Here is a 22,520-nt window from a genome sequence, read left to right on the forward strand (position 1 = left end):
GAAATACCCTCTTGGAAAGTAGGAAAGAGCTTACTCATGAAACTTGATAAGATTTATGGACTGTGTTGAGCTCATATTTGAGGATTTGGGGTCATACGTTTAGGAAAAGTAATTAGAATTGTTTTGCAGTTTCCCTCCACAATGTTCAGCTCCTTGGGTTCAGGCAAGGAGAAGGTATATCACCAGGTTTAGCCAAGGTTGGTGAATAAGACCGAGGGGAAGGGGGAAGGTGTGGGAAAGGGATGGTTATAATGTTGGAATCTAAACTGAGTCTGCTAGGGCTGCCATAACAAAGTGCCACATGCTGAGTGCTAACCCAACAGAAATGTATTTTCTCACAGATTTGGAAGCTACAGGTCTGAGATCAAGGTATCAGAGGGGTCAGTTTCTTCTGAAGTCCCTCCCCTTGGCTTGCAGATGGCTGTCTTTTACACTGTGTCCTAATTTCCTCTTCTTATAAGGTCACCAGTCAAGTTGGATTAGATCCCATCCTAATGACTTCATTTTACTTAATTACCTAGTAAAGACTCCGTGTCCAAACACAGTCTCATTCTGAAAAACTGGGGGGTTAGGACTTCATCTTAAGAATTTTTGGAGAACACAATTTATCTCATGATGGGAGGGAAGTGAAAGACAGAGGTGGATAATGGATCATGGAAATAGGTAGTGTGGTTCATGGTTTGGGGGATGTCATTGACACGAGTCATGTTGCAATGGGGGTAACAGACTGTGTGAACCAAACGGTCACGAGTATGGTCAGAAGGTTGGATGCTTGAAACTGAGACTTCAGGAGGTGTCCCTGGTACTGAATTCCCAGATGTGATTATGGGAGTGGGGACTGACGTTGGACTGCCACAGTTGGGAGGTTGAGAGTCTGAGAGAAGAGGATGTGAGCTGGGTTATCCACATGGACATTGAAACTCCCAGGACAGGGATTGGCGTAGTGATGGGAGGAGGAAGCTGCACCAGGAGCCCAGGTCTGCGCGATGCTGAGTTGTGAGAAGGTCGGTGGAACACAGCAGTTAAGGGAGTGCTGGTTGTGATGGGAAGATAAGAGTCAGCAGGTGCAACTCCAAAGGGAATGGGGGGAGGAGGAGTCATTTAGGAGTGGGAACAGGGAGAATAAAGTCACCTACCTGACCTGGGTACATGAGTCTCAAGGAAAAGAGTCTTTGAAAGGGACAGGGCTGTGTAACCCTCAGGGGATACCACCTTCAGTTGAAGCAGAAGGTGAACAGAGAATGTGTTCAGAAGAAGTTAATGATGCAAGGGGACCAGCCATCCTAGTCAGGCATCATGAAGGGTTCAGGAAGGAGGAAAGGAGAGGGCAACAGACTGGGACAGCAGTCGTCATTGCAAACAATACTCCCAAATTCTTAACTTCTGGGAAGCTACTCTCTCCTAGTTCCAGACATGCCTGTCTGGTGGTTATGGGGATGGGGACATCTTTTCAGCCCATAGCAGTATCACAATTAATACTACGGGGTGGGGGCTTTTCAGGTCATCTCTGCTGAAGGCCCAAGGTCTCCACCTCCCTTCCAGGAACTGGGCACGAGGCCTGCGTTCAGATGAAATCTGCCCTTAAATTATCATCGGGTCAACTGAGGCCTAGTGAGGCAATTGATTTCATTAACCCTCTCTCCGCAACAAAAGAGGTGGTCCACCCACCCCCAGGCAGGCTGGCTTCCTCTGTGAGGTCCCAGGTTCCTCAGCCCAACCTCCCTGCTATGCCACTGAGATGGTGGAGGTCACAGAAGTCCAGTAACGCCACTGTGGCACAGCCCACAAGCAGTGGGGCCAGATGTCTGCTACAAAGCCCATGCCCTCCCTATGTGCCCAGTGTCCCCACACCTCCACTGCCTCTCACACAGCGCTTCTCATACAGCGCTCACTGAGAACCTGGTGCAGGACATGTGTGTGTAATGTCATCTCCATTGGCAGCCTGGTCATCCACAGCCAATGCCGAGAGCCCTCCTGGGAGAGTCAAAGCTACCAGCCCCACCAGGACCATCACTGGTCTTTATTGGGGAGACTGGAATAAGCAGGATTATTAGGACACAAGTAGACAGGATAAAACCAAAGGAGTATCTCCAAAAGGAGTCCCGAAGGCATTTGTGGGCCTCACCCCTCTGCCTGTCCTAGCCCAGGAGGGCTTCCTGTGCCAACTAGGACTTGAGGCTTATGCCAACTGCCGTCCTTGTGACTGGGGCTGGCCGATGACATCAGGGTTCTCTGGCTAGTGCCTTAAACCACACACACACACACACACACACACACACACCATATTCCTCAGGCCCAGTGCTTTCCCAGTCGGACAGGTGGAGGCCCGGGATCTCCATTTTTAAGCACCACCTGGTGCAGCCAAGGTTGGGACGCCCTTGTTAGTGGCCTCTGTGCATGGCGGTCCCCCTTGATGTTGGGCCCTGTCCTGGGCACTTTGTTGCTTTAGGTCTTCATTTATAGCCCCGAGGGGAATTTCGTCCTCAAGGAATGGAGGAGGCTGTGTCTCCCACGGGTTGAGGGAACCCCACCCTTAGAGGTGTCAGCTGCAGAGCTGGGCCTAATCCAGCAGCAGGGCTTGGCAGGCGCCCATAATTTAGGGACCCCAGGAGGGATGTTCATGTCCTCTCAGGACCTCCCTCCCCAGCGAGCTGTGGCTTTCTGAACCCAGAAGGAGCCAACACTGTTATCCTGTTCTGGAAATTTAATTATACATTCGGCCCTGAGTCTGGAAGACTACAGCGCTTGTCAATTTATAGGAAAAGGATAGCCAGCTCAGAGAGCCCCCACCCACCCCACTCCAGCCTGCTGGCTTTCCTGGGTGCTGCTGTGGAGATCCTGCCAACAGGCTTGGAGGCAGATGCCTCCATTTACACAGTCCCATAAATATTTATCCCCAGCAGCCAATCAGAGCCGGGACACTGCTTTCAAGGAGGGAGCTGACAGAAGGCGGCTGCCTCTGCAGAAGGCCTCGGTCATGGTTTACAACCACCACTCAGAATGGGGTGTTTGGCTATTTAAATATTGTCAACCAGAGATAGGCAGTCTGCTGGTTTTAAAACCAATTACACATTAGCAGCCTCTGATTTAATTGGCCCAGAAATACCGCCTGGGCTCTTGAGGCTGAATGCTGTTTTCCCTCTTGCGGGGAGGTGAGGCTTGATCCAGGGCTTCCTCCCACAGAAGACGCATGAAGGCCAGAGCATCCACACAAGAAGAGGCACGTGGTCCAGGGCAAGAGGGCTGGCCTTGACCCGGCATCCCTGTTGTGCCCTGGAACCCGGCTCCCTAGGCTAGGACATGAGGACGCAGCCCTCCCTGTGGCTAGGCCCATGGAGATGCAGAGGGCCTGCAAGCAGTGGTCTGGTGCCTGGCACACAGAGGATGTTCACTAAGTGATAAGTTTTATTAGATTTGGGGAATACTCTGGGGACACAGCCTCTCTGGAAAGATCTGGTGAGCTGAAAATCGGCACCTGTTGAATGGGCACTGTGGCCACAGACTGAATAGTCTGTACTCCTTGCCTGGAACCCTAACCCTCATCAACTCTGGGATGCTCTCCTGCTTCCCTCAGGCCCACCATGTACCACATGCCCCGTGTGCGTAGGTTATAGATACCTCTCTTTCATTTTCCCCTGGTGGCCATGCTCTCACTTCCATGAAATCGTGGGCAGCACAGTGGTATTTGGGGTACAAGGCAGCTGGGAGGTGGTTTGGGTATCTCCTGCTTTTCTTCTCTCACCACCCCTCCCCTGATTCCAGAAGCATGGTAGCTCTTTACATCTGCCTTTGTGCGAAGCATGGTTAGCGCACAGAGGAAGAAGCAATTCTTGGCTTTTGAGTTCTGTTTTAAAATTAAGTTACTGTAAACATATTTGGGGGTAATTGTAGGTGCATATGCACTTGTAAGAAATAAACTTGACTCTCCCCTTGCTAACATCTCGCCAAACTCTAGTACAACATCACAACCAGGATGTCACTGAGATAGTTAAAATACAGGACTTCTCCATCCCTTTATAGCCACACCCACTTCCTCCTGCCCCATCCTTCTTAACCCCTGGCAACCACTAATCTGTATTATTTCAAGGATGTTATATAAATGGAATTATACAGTATGAATCTTCTGAGGTTGGCCTCTCCCCCCACCCCCACACTCACCCCACTCAGTGTAATTCTCTAGAGCTTCATCTACGATGTTGCATGTGTCAGAAGTTCATTCCTTTTATGTAGTCCATCGCACACCTGCATCACGACAGGTGATGTAGCCATTCACCCATCTAAGGACGTTTGATTTTTTTCTCTTCATTGTGGCTATTACAGATAAAGCTACTATGAACATATATGTATAGGTTTTTGTGTAATTGTAATTTTCATTTCAGGTAAAATGCCCAGAAATGAAATTGCTAGGTCATTTTGATATCTGCATCTTTAGCTTTTTGAAGAGTCTACATTCCCATCAACAGTATCTGAGCAATCTACTTTTTATGCACCCTCATCAGCATTTGGTTTGTCACTATTTTTTATTTTAGTCATTCTGATAGATCTGTATTGATATCTTACTATAGTTTTAATTTACATTTCTCTTTATGATTGATGGTGCTGAATATCTCTTCACCTGCTAATTTGCCATCTGTACATCCTTTTTTGATGGAATAGTGGCTGTTTGGGTTTTTGTTATTGTTTTTGGTTGTTCTGTGAGTTCTAAGAGTTGTTCATGTTCTTTACTAGCCCTTTATTGGATATGTGGTTTTATATTTCCTCACAATCTGTAGCTTATCTTCTCATCTTCCTAATAGGATGTTTCACTGAATAAATGTTTTAGTTTTGATAAGAAGTCCAACTTATCAAATTTATTTTTTATGGATTCTCCATTTGGTGTCAAGTTTAAGATTCTTGCCTAGCCTTAGGTCCCAAAGATTATCTTTTTAATTTCTTTCTGAAATTTTTAAATATTACATTGTACATTTAAATTGATGATCCATTTTGAATTGGTTTTTTATAAGGTGTGAGATTTATGTCCAGGATTTTTATTTATTAATTTATTTATTTTTGCCTATCGGTGTCCAATTGCTCTAGCAACATTTGTTGAAAAAGCCCTCCTTCCTCCTTTACTTTTACACCTTTGTCAAAATCAGTTGGGCATATTTATGTGGATCTATTTGCAGGTTTTCTATTCTCTTTCATTGGTCTATGTGTTGATCTCTTTGCCAATTCCACACATTCTTGGTTATGTAGCTGTATAATGTCTTGAAATTGGGTATACTGATTTCTCCAACTTTATTCTTTTTCAAAATTGTTTTAGCTATTCTAGCTCCTTTGCCTTTTCACACAGACTTTAAAAAATCTTGTCTATACATACAAAAAATCTTGCAGGGATTTTGATGGGAGCTGTGTTGAACCTGTATATAAATTTTGGAGAATTGACATCTTTGCTGTGCTGAGTTTTCTGATGCCTGAACACAGTGTATCTCTCCATTTACTTAGACTTTTTTAATTTATTTCATCAGTGTTTTGTACAACTCCTGTACCTTTTTGCTTGATTTACACAGAAGTGTTTCATTTGTTTTGCAAATAGTAAATGATTTTGCAAAAAGTAAATGATATTTATTTTTAATTTTGGTGTTTATGTGTTTGCTACTGGGATACAGAAATACAATTGATTGCCATATGGTTAGTTAATACTAGTGGCCCAGTGCACAAAATTCATGCACAGGGCAGGGGGTTTCCCTCGGCCCAGCCTGCACCCTCTCCAATCAGGGACATCCCTATCACAATCTGGGACATCCCTATCGCTGGCTCCTAACTGCTCACCTGCCTGCCTGATCACTCCTAACCCCTCTGCCTGCCTGCCTGATTATCCCTAACCTCTCTGCCTGCCTGCCTGATCTCTCCTAACTGCCCTCCCCTGCTGACCTGATCTCACCCCCAACTGCCCTCCCCTGCTGGCCTGATCTCACCCCAACGCCCCTCGCCTGCCAGCCTGATCTCACCCTTAACTGCTCTCCCCTGCTGGCCTGATTGCCCCTAACTGCCTCTGCCTGCCTGATCACCCCTAACTGCTCTCCCCTGCTGGCCTTATCTTGCCTCCAACTGCCCTTCCCTGCCGGCCTGATCACCCCTAATGGCCTCTGCCTTGGCTCCCACCACCATGGCTTTGTCCAGAAGGAAGTCAGACATCCAGAAGATGACTGGTCAACCCGGTCTAATTAGCATATTACCCTTTTAGTAGTAATGATAGACAATATAGGATAGGATTGCTTAAGTGGTCGGGGGGAAGCCTTTTTCATCAGGAGGAGATGCTCTTGGCAGACAAAAATACATAATCCCTATAACTGGACTGATAGCCAGCCATATGCACTATACTACCAAACTGGTCATGAAAAAATTGAACCACTTTCTTACACCTTACACCAAACAGCTGTTGCCCTTAAAACCCCTCCTCAGCCCCCACCTTAGGTTCTGCCTTTGCGGTTCACCCAGATTAGGTTCTGGTTTCTATGCCAGTCAGCGTCAAAAGCTCTGCCTCCTAGGCAGCCATTGGCTCCTCACAGTTGACCCAGATTTGGTTCTGATTGGTCGGTTTCTTTACCAGTCAGCATCTCCAGGCCTATCAACAGGCCTGATCAGAGAGGTGGGGCTGATCAGCAGCCCCAGCAGAGGCCCAAGAGAAAGAGAGGTGCAGCTGCCGGCCAGGCCCCGAGCAAAAGAAAGAGGCAAGGGCTGATCAACAGCTGCCATGTAGGCTATGGATCAGACCTCGCTTCTCTCTCCAGGCCTCTCTTTGGGCCTGATCCACAGCCTCCTCAGCAGTCAGTGCTGGGTCTGGGCTCCCCCAGCTGCGGCAGTCAGTGCTGGGTCACCACAGCAACCCAGTACTGACTTCCGGTCGGTGGAGCCTTTGGTCATTTTGGATGTTACAGACCCTGGGTTTTTATATATTAGGATCTTGCAAACTTGTTGAACTCATTTATTAGTTCTAAGAGAGTTGGTGTTTTTTTTTTTTTGTTTGTTTGTTTGTAGATTCCTTGGGATTTTCTACATAAACAATCATGTTGTGAAAATAGGGGCAGTTTTTTCCCTTTCTGATCTGTATCCCTTCTATCCCTTTTCTTGACTTGTTGCACTGGCCAGAGAGCCTGATACTATGTGGAACAGCATTGGCAAGACTGGGTGGTATCTTTTCTTGTTCCTGATTTAGGCAAAAAGCATGTAATCTTTCACCTTTAAATATGATGTTAGCTATAGGCTGTTTTGTAGATGGTTTTTATGAAGTTGAGGAAGTTCCCATCTATTCCTAGTTTTTTGAAATTTCATCATGAGTAGATGTTGAATTCTGTCAAATACTTTCACTGCATCAATTGATATAATGAATTTTTTTTTGTAGTCTGTTAATATGATGGATTACATTGATGGGTTTTCTTGTATCGCTGAAATAAGGCCCACTTAATCATGGAGCATAACTCTTTATATGTTGCTTAATTCCATTTGTTTATGTATTGCTTATTATTATCATATCTATATTCATTAGGATTATTGGTCTATAGTTGTGTGCGTGTGTTCGCGCGCGCGCGCGCTTGCACACGTTTTGTCTTGTTTTGGTGTCAGGGTAACACTGGGTTCATTAACTGAATTGGGAAGTGTTTCCTCCTCTTATAATATCTGAATAAATTGTGTATACTGTGTTAAGTCTTTATTAAATATTTGGTAGAATTCTCCAGTGCAACTATCTGTGCCTGAAATTTTCTTTTTTGGAAGTTTTAAACTTACAAATTCTATTTCCTTAATAATTATAGAATTATCCAATTTTTATATTTAATGTTTGGTGTAGTATAGTAGTTTATACTTTTGAAGGGATTGGTCCATTTCAGTTAAATTGTCAAATTTATGTCTGTAGAGTTGTTCATAGTATTTCCTGATTATCCTTTGATGTGTGCAATGTCTATAATGATAGCTGTTTTATCCTGATGTTGTGTCTTTTCTCTCTTGGATTTTGTTGTTGTTGTTAGACTTGCTAGAGATTTGATTGATCTTTTAAAGGAACCAGCTTTCTTTTCATTTATTTTCTATTTTTTGTTTGTTTTGTTTCCAATCTCATTGACTTCCTTCCTCCTGCTTGCCTTCTGTTTATTTTGTCTTCTTTTCCTGGGTTCTTGAGGTGAGAGCTTATATTATTCATTTGAGACTTGTCTTCTTTTCTAATGTCAGCATTTGTGCTGTACATTTTTTTTCTCAGCAATGCTTTAGCTGTGCTCACAAATTTTGATATGGTGCATTTTTATCTTCATTCATTTCCATTTTTAGAACATTTCCTTTAAGACTTCCTCTTTGACCCATGGGAGTTTTCTTGAGTATTTAAATATTTGAAACTTTTTCTGATACTTATTTCTACTTTGATTCCACTGGTCAGAGAATGCATTTGGTAAGATTTCAATTCTTTTCAGTTTGTTAAGGGTGTTTTATGGCTTAGAATATGGTCTATGCTGGCATATGTGTTTCATGGGAACGTGAAAAGAATGTGCATTCTGCTGTTGGTGTGTGGAGTGTTCTATAAATGTCAATTAGATCCTGATGATTGATTGTGCTGTTGAGTTTTTCTATGTACTTGCTGACTTCCTATCTAGTTTTATATCAATTATTGAGACAGGGGTGCTGAAGCCTCCAAATGCAGTTGTGGGTTTGTCTATTTCTCCCTTCAGTTCTGTCAGTTTTTGCTCCACATGTTTTATCTTGTTTTGTGGTATGTTTAGTACATACACATTTAGAATTGTTATGTCTTCTTGGTATTGTTTGTTTTACATGTAATGTGTATGGAAATTTTCTTTGCTCTGAAGTTTATTTTATCTGATGTTAATATAGTCACTCCTGCTTTTTTAAATTAATGTTTGCTTGATATACCTTTTTTCCTTTTTTTTTTTTAACTTTCAACCAACCTATATAATTATATTTGGTATGAGTTTTTTGTAGGTAGCATATATCTGGGACATGTTTTTAATCTACATTGCCAATTTCTGTCAATGTAATTATCAATATTCTGGGGTTTAATTCTGCCATTTTTTCCCTCTTTTTCAGTTCTTGCTTTCTTTTTCTTGCCTTCCTATGGGTTACTTGAACATTTTTTTAGAATTCAATTTAAATTTATCTGCAGGGTTTTCAGTGAATCTGTTTGTATAGCTTCTTCTGGTGGTTTCTATAGGTAGTACATGATTTATCACAGTCTACTTCTGTTAAAATTTTGCTACTTCTAGTGAAGTGTAGAAGGTTTACCACCCTTTATATCTCTTTACTCTTCTCCATTTATAATATAATTGTCTTAAATATTTTCTCTAATATAAATTTAAAACCACACCAGGCAGTGTTATAATTTTTGCTGCAACAGTGAAATATAATTGAAAAAACTCATAAAGAAAAGGAAAATTTGTTTATAAGATTGCTAGAGACAAATTCTCTTCGAGTTTTCTGACTTAAGAATGTTTTGATTTCCCTTTATTCCTGGAGGATATTTTGCTGGATGTAGAGTTCTGGGGTGACAGTCCTTTTCCTTTAGCACAAAGAAAGGTCACACCACCTCCCGCCAGCTGTAAGGCTTCTGATGAGAAATATGCTGCAATTTCTATTGCTTTTATATTTCTTCATAGGCAAAGTATCATTTCTCTCTCTCTCTCTCTCTGTTCTCAACTTCCTTTTCTTTGTCTTTAGTTTTCAGGAGTTTGACTAATGACATACTATGCCATGGTGTGCATTTCTTTGAATTTGTTCTGTTTGAGATTAGCTGAGCTCCTTCAATCTTTAGGTTTATGTATTTTGCCCAAGTTGGGAAGTTTCTAGCCATTATTTCTATTAGTGAGATCCTAATCATTCCTGCCCTGTGAGATCTTTTGTTTCACAGATCCCTTAGGCTCTGTTCTTTTTCTTAATAGTCTATTTTCTCTCTGTCAAATTGGCTAATTTCTATTGCTTTATCTCCAAGTTCACTCATTTTTTTCTTGCCCACTACATTCTGCTGTTGAGCCCATCGATTGACCTTTTTATATTGGCTCTTATATTTCTTAGTTCTGAAATTATCATTTTTTTATCTTTTAAAAATTTTATTGAATTTATTGAGGTGACATTGGTTAATAAAATTATACAGGATTCACGTGTACAGTTCTGTAATACACCTTATGTATATTGTATTGTGTGTTCATTGCCCCAAGTCTCCTTCCATCACCATTTGTCTTCCCTTAACCCTCTCCTACCTGGTTCTGTTATTGCACCGGAGCCTGGTGATGTAGTGGGAAGCTGCATTCTATAATCTTATGATTAAATCTCAGTCTTTACATGGGCCTATGTCCCAGTGTTTGTATTAAGCTGGAAAACTGTTGCTATTTTATTTTAAAAATTTCAGCTTTATTGAGGTATCACTAACAAATTAGATCCTGGTGACTTGGGTGGGGGTGGGGGTGGGGTGGGGAGTAAGTTACTATCTAAAAGTTTTCTGTCTTGCAAGTCTGTCTCTTACCTGGTCCTTTGGCTAAAGAGAGCAGACTTTTATCTGGCTGCTGTTGTGTTTGCTTATTTTTTGTCCACTCTTGTTTGTGTTTTTATGTTGCTGGCTACTTCAGCTCCAAGTCTGAAGTTTTCTAAAATAGAAAACCTTAAGACTCAGTGGCTTGAACAACAGACATTTATTTCTCACAGTTTTGGAGGCTAGAAGTACAAGATCAAGGTGTTGGTAGGGTTGGTTTCTCCTGAGGCCACTCTCTCTGGCTTCCAGATGATTACCATCTCAGTGCATCCTCCCATGGCCTTTACTCTTTGCAAATACATCCCTGGTTTCTTCCTCTTCCTATAAGGACAACAGGCATATTGGTTTAGGGCTCCACCCTTATGACTTCATTTAACCTTAATGAACTCTTTGAAGGCCCTGTCTCAAAATACAGTCACCTTGGGGGTAGAATTTCAATATATAAATTCGAGGGCAGAGGGAGGGGACATAATTCAGTCCATAACAGCCAGGGAACCACTATCATATGTTCCTTGTGTCCTGAGGTTCTTAGTCATTCTGATTTCCTCTTTCCATCTTTCAGAGTCTTCTATGTTTGTTTTAAATACAGTGGGAGGAGTAGGGAAAAGTCCATTTTCTCTCCTTAGAAGTAAAGTCCCTCCTTCTTGAGCTTTCTAAAGAGCCTTTGTAACTCAAGTCAAAGCAGTTCTGATTTGCAAAGACAAAGTTTAATTGTGCAAGAGACACATTTCCTAGAATTCTCATAACCTCTGGGGATGGGGAGCATAAAGATTACCCCATAAGCCATAGAGTAGAGAAGTACATGGCATGTGTGATGGCAGATTTCCTCTCAAGGGAGGTACGATCCCTTCATCTGGGGAGGAAGGATGCTCAGATGGGGTTCACAATGGTTTAGAAGCCATAAGCCTCTGAGGAGGTGCTAGGTACCTCGATCTCCCTAGACCAGTGGTCGGCAAACTCATTAGTCAACAGAGCCAAATATCAACAGTACAACGATTGAAATTTCTTTTGAGAGCCAAATTTTTTAAACTTAAACTTCTTCTAATGGCACTTCTTCAAAATAGACTCACCCAGGCCGTGGTATTTTGTGAAAGAGCCACACTCAAGGGGCCAAAGAGCTGCATGTGGCTTGCGAGCCACAGTTTGCTGACCATGGCCCTAGACCATATGAAGCTGACCCAGGCCAACTTCCCAGAGCACACAAGTGTCTCAGCGAAGGCTGTGTGTGTGTGTGTGTGTGTGTGTGTGTGTGTGTGTGTGTGTGTGTACAGCACCTGAGGGTTCTGCAGACTTCCAAAGGCAGAGGTGCTGTGCTGGTTTTCTCTTTGCTCCTTAATCACAGTCTGTAAGCTTTCCACCGCTAACAGAAGCTCCAGGGGCCTCCAAGACCCTGGTGGCCTCTGGAATTTCTGCATCACCAAAGCTGTCAACTCCCCATGCGTGGGTGGCAGAACAAGCTCCTCCTATTACTCAACTCTAACTTCTCACTATTAAGCAGGGGCTCCTTGAGGAAGATTGATTCACCGCATTAAATGAGCCTCCATGTGCTCGATGACGATGTCACAAGACAAACGGCCCCTGCCGTGTGCCTCCAGTCCTCGGCTCCACGTTTCCATCACATTTGAGCCGGAGTCATGGTGGATGCGTTTGGCTATAGTTTATTTTCTGCCTGACACGATAAACTTGTCAGCATTTGACCGATCAGCTCCTTGTATGCAGGGAGTTCATTTGCAAGGCCACCTGGCATCCCCATTCGGCTGTCCTGCTCCCATTTCACTCTGTCTAATGAGCCAGGACCTGGTTCCTGTTGGTTGGAGCTGAGCTCCAGGGCCCTGCACAACCAGCATGCCAGGAGTGATGGCTCAGCCCTCCCAGGAGCCCCCCTCTCCTGTCTGGAGAAGGGCAGAGCACTGATGCCTGGGAAGCTATCCTTTTTTCCTGCCCAGCTGGGAAGGAGTGTGCCGAGCCTCCACTTTCCTACTCAGAGACTCTGTCAGGCCTGCTCCCTATCCTCTGGCTGGACTCCTGTGGGGTTCCTGGGGAGCTGCAGCCTTCCCACGCCACCTTGGCCTTGGAGCTGTTCCTAGGGAAACCTTGGTGTGGGCAGACACCAAACCTGGGTTCTCAGAGCTCACTGAGACATGGCCAACAGGTCCAAGGTGGGCAGCATTGGGGCTGCTCATGGCCCTTGTCTGGCTCCAGGACCGTGCCTTCCCAAGGGCCCTTCCCAAGCTGTTGGCAACCTAGACTCTCTCTGACCACATCAGCCTCTGCCCAGACCTGGCAGTGGCTCCCTGCTGTGCTAGATGAGGCCCGTCTTCCCAATGCTGCTACTCAGGCCTTGATGATCTGCTCCCGCCTTGGCGTTAGGTGTGGATCAAGGGCAGCTCCCTTCATTTCCTGGGTGACCTCAGGTAAGACATGCAGCTCCTCTGGGCCTCACTGTGAGTGGGGATGATAGCAGTGCCCGTTCAATATTCACCTGTATGAGAGCTTCGATTGATGCCTGGCACATAGCAGGAGCTCAGCAAGGTTAGCTAACAGCACCACTGTACTGTCCTGCCAGCCTCACCTATACCCTGCACGCCTTCAACCACAGCCTGCTCTCTGCCTCCCAGCCCTCGGAGCCTGTTCTCATACTGTTGTCCCCTTTTTGACAAGCTTCTCCCTTCTCCTCGGTGTATCTGAATCTGCCCCAGGCCTCCCCATGCTCTGAAGTCATTAGCCAGCCTGGGAGCCCAAAGGAACCCCCCAGAACAGCACATGGTGCAGGACCAGACAACATGGTAACTGGTCAGGACGCCTACTGGAGCAGAGACGGGTAGAGCTTGGAGTCTTGCAAAGCGTCATGAATCCCTTCCCATCTCCTTCCTACTCCTCACTCCCCCGTGAAGCTCCATGCACCCCAAGGTAGTGGTTTTCTGACCCTCCATCAGCCATGGCCTTTCCTGTTGGCCAGCTGGGCTGTTCTGGGCTCCCTCTCTGAGCTGTGCACACAGATCTCACCCTTACCTGCCCATGCACTAGCAAGTTCATTGCCAGCCATAGACATTGCCTGCCTGAGCTTGGGGCCCAGACCGCACCCTCTGCAAGCTCATAGATGGGGGGAGGGGACCAGTTCAGGGCTTCTGGGGCTGGACTGGCAGTGCCTGCTGAGGCATGGATGTCTGGGGACAGGATGCACTGTGGGGTCATGTGCTGTGTGGTAGTAGACAGCTGTGTAGAGGGAATTGGACCAGCCCTGGCTCAGGTGCTGTGAGGCTGGCCTGGTGACAGAGCCTGGGTTCCTCATCTGCACTGAGCAGGTGGCGCCAGGTGCGAGGAGTCCTGGAGGGCAGGAACTCTGTCTGGGCTTCTCCTCCTGTGCCCAGACACAGGGCCAGCACTGTTAGAGGACTGGGAGCTTGAGAGGGTTCTACAAGCATGGCTTTGATAGGCAGCCTGGGAGAAGGGGACAGCCTGCGCAGTGGTGAGGGGATACGTGTGCACAGGGGTCCAGGGAGTGGCAGGAGGCTGGTGTGCGGTGCATGCAAAGAGCAAGGGGAGTTGAGCCCTGAGGGCAGCAGAGGCTAGCTCTGGACCCAGGAGTTGTGTTTAGAAGTTTGGATTCTACCTGGTGGGCAGGAGGAGCTGTTTCAGGTTGAAGGGGTGACACCGTGACTCCACCACACTTAAAGAGCAGCGGGAAGGCAGGGCCACGGGTCTCATTTTTCTTCAGCTCCTCAGCTTTGTGTTCAGGAGATTGAGGAGGAGAGCCTGAGGCCATGTGGAAGGTGATGAGTCATCTGAGCCCCATAGGGACCAAGGGGCATCCTGAAAGTACGGTGCTCCCCAAACCCTCATTATTCTAGGAGGGAGGGTGGATGGCAGAGAATGGCTGGTCACCCTCCTTCCTAGAGTGGAAGTTCTACTCTAGGTGATGGCTCCTTCCCCCAGAATTTTCAAAAAGTGGGAGGAAGGGGATGGTTAAGACTGGAAACGCCTTCCCCAGGAAGACATGTGGAAACTTCTCATGAACCTGGAGGAACCGCCTGGGCAGGATAGGGAACAGCACAGGTAGCCTTAGCATCGCGTGCCCAGCAGGTGTTGAGCAGACCCAGGGCGGGCCTCAGGGATTACCGCACTCGAGGCCCACAGCACCAGCAGGGGAACTTGCCACAAGCCTGAGAGGGAGCAGCCCAGAGAGGCTAGGGCGAGGCCAAGGTAAGGAGGAGCCGACAGGACCTCACCTAGGACCACTACAGGGCCCAGCTGGACAGAAGAAAGGACAGGCACATTCTTGTTGTGGTCCTGCACTGGCCTCATCGGCCGTGCGTGGACTCAGCCTCCCACTGCCCGGGGATGGTGCTGTGTGCTGGCTGCAACCCACAAGCAGGGCCGGGCTGGTGAGTAGAGCCTGCGAGGAGACCTCGAGCCTGAGAGTGGGAGCTGCGTCTGCTCCCACACGTTCCCTTCAGGAGGCCATTCCAGGTGACTGAGATGGTGGGCATAATTCTTGGTTTGAGGCTCTGGAAGAAGAGAAGGCTCCAAAGCCAGGCCCTGAAAGGGGGAGTCCCGACTCAGCAGGACCCCAGTGGGGAAGGGAAGGCACAGGAGCCGAGAGTGCAAGTGGCTGCACGTGCAGAGGGCTGTGCACTTGGGCTCAGAACCAAGGGGCACAGGAGAGGGGAGGTCAGCGCTCAGGACCAGGGATACCCGAGTGAGAGAAAGGAGCCCCCCATATTCCACAAGAGAATGGCCTTCTGGACAAGCACCTTGAATTTAAATACCTGCAGAACCCAGGGGGCTGTCTTATGAGCAAACCCTGTGCAAAGAAGGGTGCATCTTCTCAGCTGCAGCTAATCCCTGCAAAGTAAGAATGGGAACGAGACCGTGCACGTTAGGTTAAATAGGGCCACAGGTGACAGAAAACCCACCATGACAGTGGTTTGAAAAATACAGGGGCCCTTCTCACTTTCATGTGTGCCAGAAGTGGCCAGCGCTGATGCAGGCGGCTGGGGCTCTTCCATCTCGCTGCGAGGGCGTGGCCCTCACCCCCCTGGTCCCGGGTGGAGACTAGAGCTCCAGTGATTACACCTGTGTTCCGGGCAGCAGGATGGAGGAAGGCAGGAAGAAGGGCAAAGAGCACATGTCAGTCATCTCTAAGGAGGTTTCTTAGAAGCTGTCAGATAGTGCTTCTAGGCCTTGCTGGGAGGACTTAGACACATGGTTACCCTAGCGGTAAGGGAGGCTGGGCAGTGCAGCTGTACATCTGGTTGCCACTGTGCTGAGCTGAAAACCAGGTGTCCTGCGGCTGAAGGTAGCATGGACATTGCAATATGCAGCCAGCAATCACACACTCGCTGCCCGTCTGCCTCAAACACCACCCCACCTTCCCTGCAGGCAGTTTCCTGGGACTTGGGGTGGTGACGGTAGCCCTCACCCTGGTGCAGCAGCCAGTCCAGAAGGCTGGCTCTCTGGGTGATGTGCAGCCTCTCCAGCGGTCCTGGTGCCACACCCTGTGTGGGTGGTGGAGAGGGACACAGCCGCCACCAGGAAGACTCCTGACTGGAGAAGGGCCAGGGCAGACCAGCCCTGGTCCCCAGGCAGGCTTTGTGGTGGAGGAAGCTGCTGGCAGCCCATCTGGCTGGCCTAGCTCTGCTCTGGGAGGAACCCCATGCCCAGTGTCCCCAGGGAGGGTTCCAGCTCCCTTGGCAACAGGCCTCCTGCACTACTCGATGGCTTTTAATCTGTTTGTCGTGATGTGTCCGTTGGCCTGAAAGGGCCCCATGGGCTCATCTGGCCACAGGTTTAGGGCAGCCTGGCCCTTCCATCTGCTCCTGCAGCTGCAGAGGGGGCAGTCAGGGGGGGGAGGGGACTGGTCAGGAGAGCAGTACCCTGGCTCTCTTCTGACTTCCATGTGAAATGAACTAATTTTAAAATTCTGGAAACTAATGTTTGAAAAGCATAGTTCAGGACAAATAAATATGCCTGTGTAGCAGATTGGGGTTGTGGTGTGGAGCAAGGGGCTGTGGATGGCGTATTGGTGCTGTGGATGGGGAATTGGCGCTGTGGATGGGGAATTGGCGCTGTGGATGGGGAATTGGCGCTGTGGATGGGGGCATTGGAATTGTATAGAGTCCAGTGTCCATGGAGAAGGCTCTGCACCAGCTCCTTTCACTTAGACAGGCAGAGCAGTGGCCACACATCTGGAGGTAGAACTGGCCATAGCTGGAGGGACTCTCAGGCTAGTACAAAAGCTCACACAGTCAGGCTGACTTCACAGCCCACCCACTGGGATAGGGGAGGGGTCAGGACTGGCTCCAGATCTGGGTGTCCGGGTGTGTGTCTGCCTGTGGAGTGTGAGGCGGTGCAGAGGGGGCCCCAGGCCCCAAGTGGGACAGGTGATAAGTCCTTGCTTGCCCGTCCTGCAGACTCCACCAACCGGGACTCGCTGGACATGATCGAGCGCTGCATCTGCCTGGTGTGCTTGGACGCCCCGGGGGGCTTGGAGCTCAGTGACACCAACAGGGCGCTCCAGCTCCTTCACGGCGGAGGCTGCAGCAAGAACGGGGCGAACCGCTGGTACGACAAGTCCCTGCAGGTGAGCCGCCCCTGTCACGTGGCCAGTGGCCCGAGCCAGCGCTGCTCGCGTGGGGCAGACCTGCTCGCCGGCCTCTGCTGGCCAGGACGCTGCATGCGCGGCCCAGGGAGCTGAAGGGGTTGGAGATGTGGCCTTGGTGTCAGCCCTGGACTAGCCAGGACTCCTCAGGAGCAGGTGGCCAAAGCCCACTCAAGCTCAGTAACCTTCCTGCAGCCTGTGCCATGCCGGGGCCTCTGGGTCGGCCCTGGGCGCACTCCCCACCTCCCACCACACACTGTAAGGTGGCGGTCTGCCAGGGCCCCCACCAAACAAGACCTCAACACGTTCAGCAAGAATCACATCTGACGCCCGGAGATGTTCCGCGTTTCTGAGTTTCTGTCACCTTGGCCTGGCCGCTGGACACACCTCCTGCATCCCTGGGAGGTAGGGCAGCCCAGCATCTCCACAGAGGAAAAATCAAAATAAAATGAAGCAGTTCCTTTTTTTTCCATTCGTATGACGTTAGCTCAGAAACAAGGCACTGGCCTTGGCCTGGAGAAAACACTCATGCAGATGGGGGGCGGGGGCGGTTGGGCCACTCATTCCTGTTCTTACATCCTTTTTGCCCCAGCGTGCCCACCCTAAATCTAATCTTGCTTGTTTTTAAGGCCACCACACTGTCACGGTGACCTAATTAAATAGCAGAACGATCTCTGGCCTCACGCAGTGAGCATTTAGGCTCATTTTGTCCTCCTCTGCCCTGCATTCCGCAGCTACCCTTTCCGTGGGGGCGCATATTGCTGCTGCTACTTCCGACGCGTCCTCGCTGCTGCGCTGGCTGTGTCAGCCTTCACAGCGATGCTAATGGCTTACCTTCCACGGAGCGGCGGTGGGGGGAAATGATATAATGGATGTACAGGACATGAAGCAGAGTCAGGCTTGGTAGCAGTTGTTAAAAGGCACTGTTTGCCTGCCTTTCTTTTAGTGGCAGGAACAGGAAAACATCAGTGTGTGAGTGGGCACCGTCCTCCCCTCCCTGCCTCATGTGGGGACTGTACCCACCTCTGCGTCTGTTCCAAGGTGGGACAGGTGACCAGGCGAGCTGGAGAAGCCCCGCTGGTTTCACGGACAGGAACTGGAAGGACAGAGAGCGTTCCTGGGACAGAAGGCAGGGGCACTGGGGGAGGCGCAAGAAAAGGGAGGAGCTTTGAGAGACTCTCTGTGAGAAGTGTGAAGAACGGGCGTGAAGATTGGGGCAGCTGACAGCTGTGGGCCCTGGGGGAGAGAGGAGACGGTGGGCTCGGTGTGTGCTGGGTGCTGTGTGCCCGGCAGGGTTCAGTAGCTCGTTCGCTCGCCTGGTTGGTTACGGCTGGTAGTCTAGTGTCTCCTGAGTGTGGCTGTGCGGGCTGAGCTGCAGGTGGCCCGGCTTTAATTGGGTTATTTATGTTTTTCTCCCAGTATTTTTGTGCAGAGTATGTCCCTTGTCCATGTCAGCTGACTACAGCCTTTGTAAGATCATGAACAATCATAAGTAACCTGCCCGGTTCCCATGGTCCTTCCATGTGCCTTCTCTGGAGCCCTCACATCAGTGCTGTGAGCCAGCCTTGTCGGAGGCACGTCAGCCAAGAGCAGACTGAAGCCAGAGGAGGTGCCTGTGGGCCTCTCCCGGCCGCGGCCCCAGCCAGAGTGGAATCGGGTCCCTGAAACACCTTTTCCTCGCTCCCATCAAGGGAGGTTTGATTTCTCCCTAGGAATCTGGGCGCCGTCCAGATTGGAGCGTTACCTTTCATTCGGTCATCCAACAAAATCACTGAGCACCTACCATGGGGTAGACACTGGTCTAGATCCTGGGAATAAAACCAGTGGTGCCCAAACACCAGGCACCCCTCACACAGTGTAGTACAGGACGGTGGCCCTGCCACCCCCCATGAAGGGGGTCAGGGCTCACAGAAGCTGAGGGAACGGGCCCACGACTGACCGAGAGTGTGCCCAGCTGTTCAGGGGTCACTGGGACCCTGGGCTGCGCCTGCCCCGCCCAGAGCATTTCTGGGAGGGCGCGCAGGCCAGTGCTGAGTGCGACGCCCACAGTCTCGGGCCCTGGCAGCTGGGTGCGTGTTCTTTTCGGGTGATAAGGGCCTCAAGAAGGGATCCCCTCCGGTGGCCAGGGCCCCGGCCTGGAGCCGAAGGGCAGGTTTGAAGCGCTGACTCCCACAGGCCTGCTCACATCTCTTCCTACTTGCAGTTTGTGGTGGGCAGGGACGGCACCTGCGGCGTGGTGTGCGAGCACTCCCCGTTCGACGGCATCGTCCTGGTGCAGTGCGCGGAGCACCTCCTCAAGCACATGTGAGTCTGGAGGGCAGGACCCCCCGGCAGCCCGGCAGCCACGCCAGACTGCCCAGCGGCCAAGCGGCCCACCAAACCGGGTGGCCACAGGGGGGCTGCGTAAGCTTGGAAAGAGTCTCAGCAAAATTGGATTAGCAAACCAGCTTGAAAGGGACATTTTACGCTTTACCAGCCACGGACAGAAGGGGCATCCGGGCAACAGCGGGTTTAGGGCAGTTAGGGAGAGGCTTGGCAACTCTTAGCTAATAAGAAACTTCTTCTTCAGTCCAGGGAGGCCCCCATCCACCCTACTGTGGGCCCCGAGTCCCGGGTGGGCGGACTGAAGACCCAGCATGGATGGAAGGGCTGTAGCTACACCTCCTGCCGTCCATCGGGCTGGGCCGCCCTCCCTAGCTTTCGAGCTGGCCGGACTAAGGGCTTCGCTGGCCTTTAAACACACCGCGTTCCTGCTGCATTTACGACTTTGCTCATTCTCTCCTTCTAGAACCTTCTCCCTGAATCTAAGTTCTAAACCTCTTCCATGATGTGGGAGCTCTTTAGGGTCACTGAAAACCCAACCAACCCTTGCAAACAGAACAGCACAGTTTGCTTCAATTTATCTCCAAATGTTTTATAATTGTTAGTGGTATATGTAGCTGAACAGGAAAATGCAAAATAATAATAATAATAATAATAATAATAATAATAATAATAATAATAATAATTGGCTTTGGAGTCGGGTGGAACTGGAGGGACCCTGGCCTGCCACTTGCTAGTCTGGGTGGCCTCTGAGCCTCACTCTTCCTCAGGGCAGTGGCGGGGGCAGCTCCTGCCACTGACCCTCCAGCCACTGGGAGGGCTGCAGAGGCCCCGAAGCCCCAGCACAGGCTAGGGGGTCCCTCTTTGCCTGCAGGATGAGCAGCAAGAAGCTGGTCCGAGCTGACTCCGTCAGTGAGCTGCCGGCCCCCCGGAGGCTGAGGTGGAAATGCTCCCCCGTAATTCAAGGCTTCTTAGCTTCCTCAGCAGAAAAACTTCAACGGTAAGGAAAAGCCCAATTCCTATGGGGTGGTGCTCTGGGGGTTACCCCGTGTCCTCCTTCCTGACATGGCTGCTGAGCACCCTGAAGGGTTCCAGAGACCCTGCTCCTCCGCCCCCACCCCACATGGAAATGTAGGCAAAGTAAAGGGGAGCCATAACTCGGGGGAAGTGACCTTGCTGAAGGATCCATCATTTCCATAAAATGCAAACGCGCAGCTATTTTTTTCCAAGGGTTCCACCTGACTGAGCAGAGTCGAGGCGGGGACACCATCCTGTTGGAGGAGGAGTAAACAACTGGTTTGAATAGTTCATTTGAATCGCAGCTACTTCCATTTGCTTGAATTTACACTGCAACTTGATAAGGGAACTTCTATTCCCAAGGGCAGTGCAGGCCCTAATGTAGTCTGTGCCAGGCCTGTGCTAAGACTCTGAGACACAGAGCTACTGTGCCAGGGGCCTGCCCTCCGTACTTCAGCGGGGGAAGTGGACCCCCCCCCCCCCAGCAAAGGTGTGTGATGCAGTAACCCAAACCCACAGAGGACACAGGAGCTGGATTCTGCCAGGATGTTGAGGGAGGGCTTTGCAAGATGGGTCTGGAAGGATGGAGAGGAGTGTGTGTTGCAGGCAGCTGGGCAAGTGGTGGGTTCATTAAAGATCCAGCAAGTGAGAGAATGGCCAGAGGTGGGAGCCACATTGTCAAGAGCTCCGCGCTCCTCACGTCACAGGCCTGGACGCTGTGAGGAGGCCTGGAGGACTGTGTGCATGGGTTTCCGGGAGCCAGGGCGGAGCCTGCGGGAACAGGGGAGGTGAGCTGGACAGAGTGTGGCTGGGCTCGGAGGCTGAGGGGTAGGGAGGACAAGTTCACTGGGAGCTGCTGGGGAGGGTGGCCTTCATGGGGAGGGGCATTCGCTGTTCCTCTATAAGGTGGTGCTGCTATCTCAACCTTGGGCAGCCGCGTGGGGGATAAGCAGAGCACTAGGAGGGCGAGCTGGCTGCTGAGCCCTGGGAAAGGGGAGGAGCATGCTCACTTTTAGGGGTTTGAGCAGGCCCTCTCGATCCTGAGGCCCCCAGCTGCTTTCTGGAGGACCGGGAGAAGCCAGAGAGGCCTGTAGGTGGGGAAACAGGAGGGTCCTGAGCTGCACACGGAAAAGGGTGGGGTCCGAATGGGCAGAGTCTGGGCAAAAGGTTTCCAGGGGGCTGTGGTGACCGTGAGCTCAGCCTGTGTGGGGCCGGTGAGTCAACGGGCCAGACATTCCCATGGGAACGGGCTCTCTGCGTTCTGAATCCTCAGACCTGGCATGGCCCCACCGAGAGCTGAGGCCACGTGCGGCAGGAGAAACAGTTCCGGGGGGCAGCCAGGGAGCGCCAAGTCCAGAGGGAGCGAGTGTGAGTGGGGCCATGGTTGCCCCCAGGGCTCTGCTGGCACATGGCTGGTGGGTGTGTGGTGTGGACCTTGCTGGGCACTGCTCCAGTGGGCAGCCAGCCCAGACCCCAAGCTCATTATGAAGGAGGAGATTGGTCATTAATGGGCAGCAGGAAGGGAGAGACCTGTGGCCACTATTGGGAGGCAGGAAGGGAGAGACCTGTGGCCACTATTGGGGGGCAGGAAGGGAGAGACCTGTGGCCACTATTGGGGGGCAGGAAGGGAGAGACCTGTGGCCACATTGGGGGGCAGAAGGGAGAGGCCAGCGCTCAGGGTTCAGTGTAGACTCGGGGAACCTTCCTGCCACTCTGACAATGACTCCCGGGCATCAAGGGCCTGGGTGTGGCATGGAGCGGCAGCAGCAGCCTCGGGGTAAAATGGGTTTTCAGTCTCCAGCAGCAGCCTTTGCTGCGGTGAAAGTGACCCCAGGCACTTCCCAAAGGGCAACAGTGGTGAGTCTCAGAGAGGAGTGCTACCCGCCGCCATCCGAGAAATGGGCTTTTCCCTGGACAAAGAGGGTTTGCGGATCTGGCGGAATGGCCAGGATGCCAAAGGAATCCATAGGGAAGCTGGACACTCCTTCCCAAACAGGTCAAAGGAACAGCCTCGCTTAGCCTCACTTCTGCAGAGCTGCTAAGGCTTTGTTTGTTGGCAGTGTTCCCCCTGCCATG

General features: G+C 50.1%; 1 protein-coding gene across 1 annotated transcript in view; it reads left to right on the forward strand.

Moving 5' to 3' along the window:
- The window catches only part of CHAT (choline O-acetyltransferase), a 53,735-nt gene that overhangs the window by 22,252 nt on the left and 8,963 nt on the right, over positions 1-22,520 (forward strand). Inside the window, exons 8-10 of the mRNA XM_008149086.3 lie at positions 16,918-17,087; positions 19,309-19,409; positions 20,302-20,427. Coding sequence (XP_008147308.2) covers positions 16,918-17,087; positions 19,309-19,409; positions 20,302-20,427 — 397 coding nt within the window. The remainder of the gene's footprint in view (positions 1-16,917; positions 17,088-19,308; positions 19,410-20,301; positions 20,428-22,520) is intronic.

The sequence above is a fragment of the Eptesicus fuscus genome, chromosome 17, assembly GCF_027574615.1.
Source record: "Eptesicus fuscus isolate TK198812 chromosome 17, DD_ASM_mEF_20220401, whole genome shotgun sequence".
In the NCBI taxonomy this organism is placed as follows: Eukaryota; Metazoa; Chordata; class Mammalia; order Chiroptera; family Vespertilionidae; genus Eptesicus; species Eptesicus fuscus.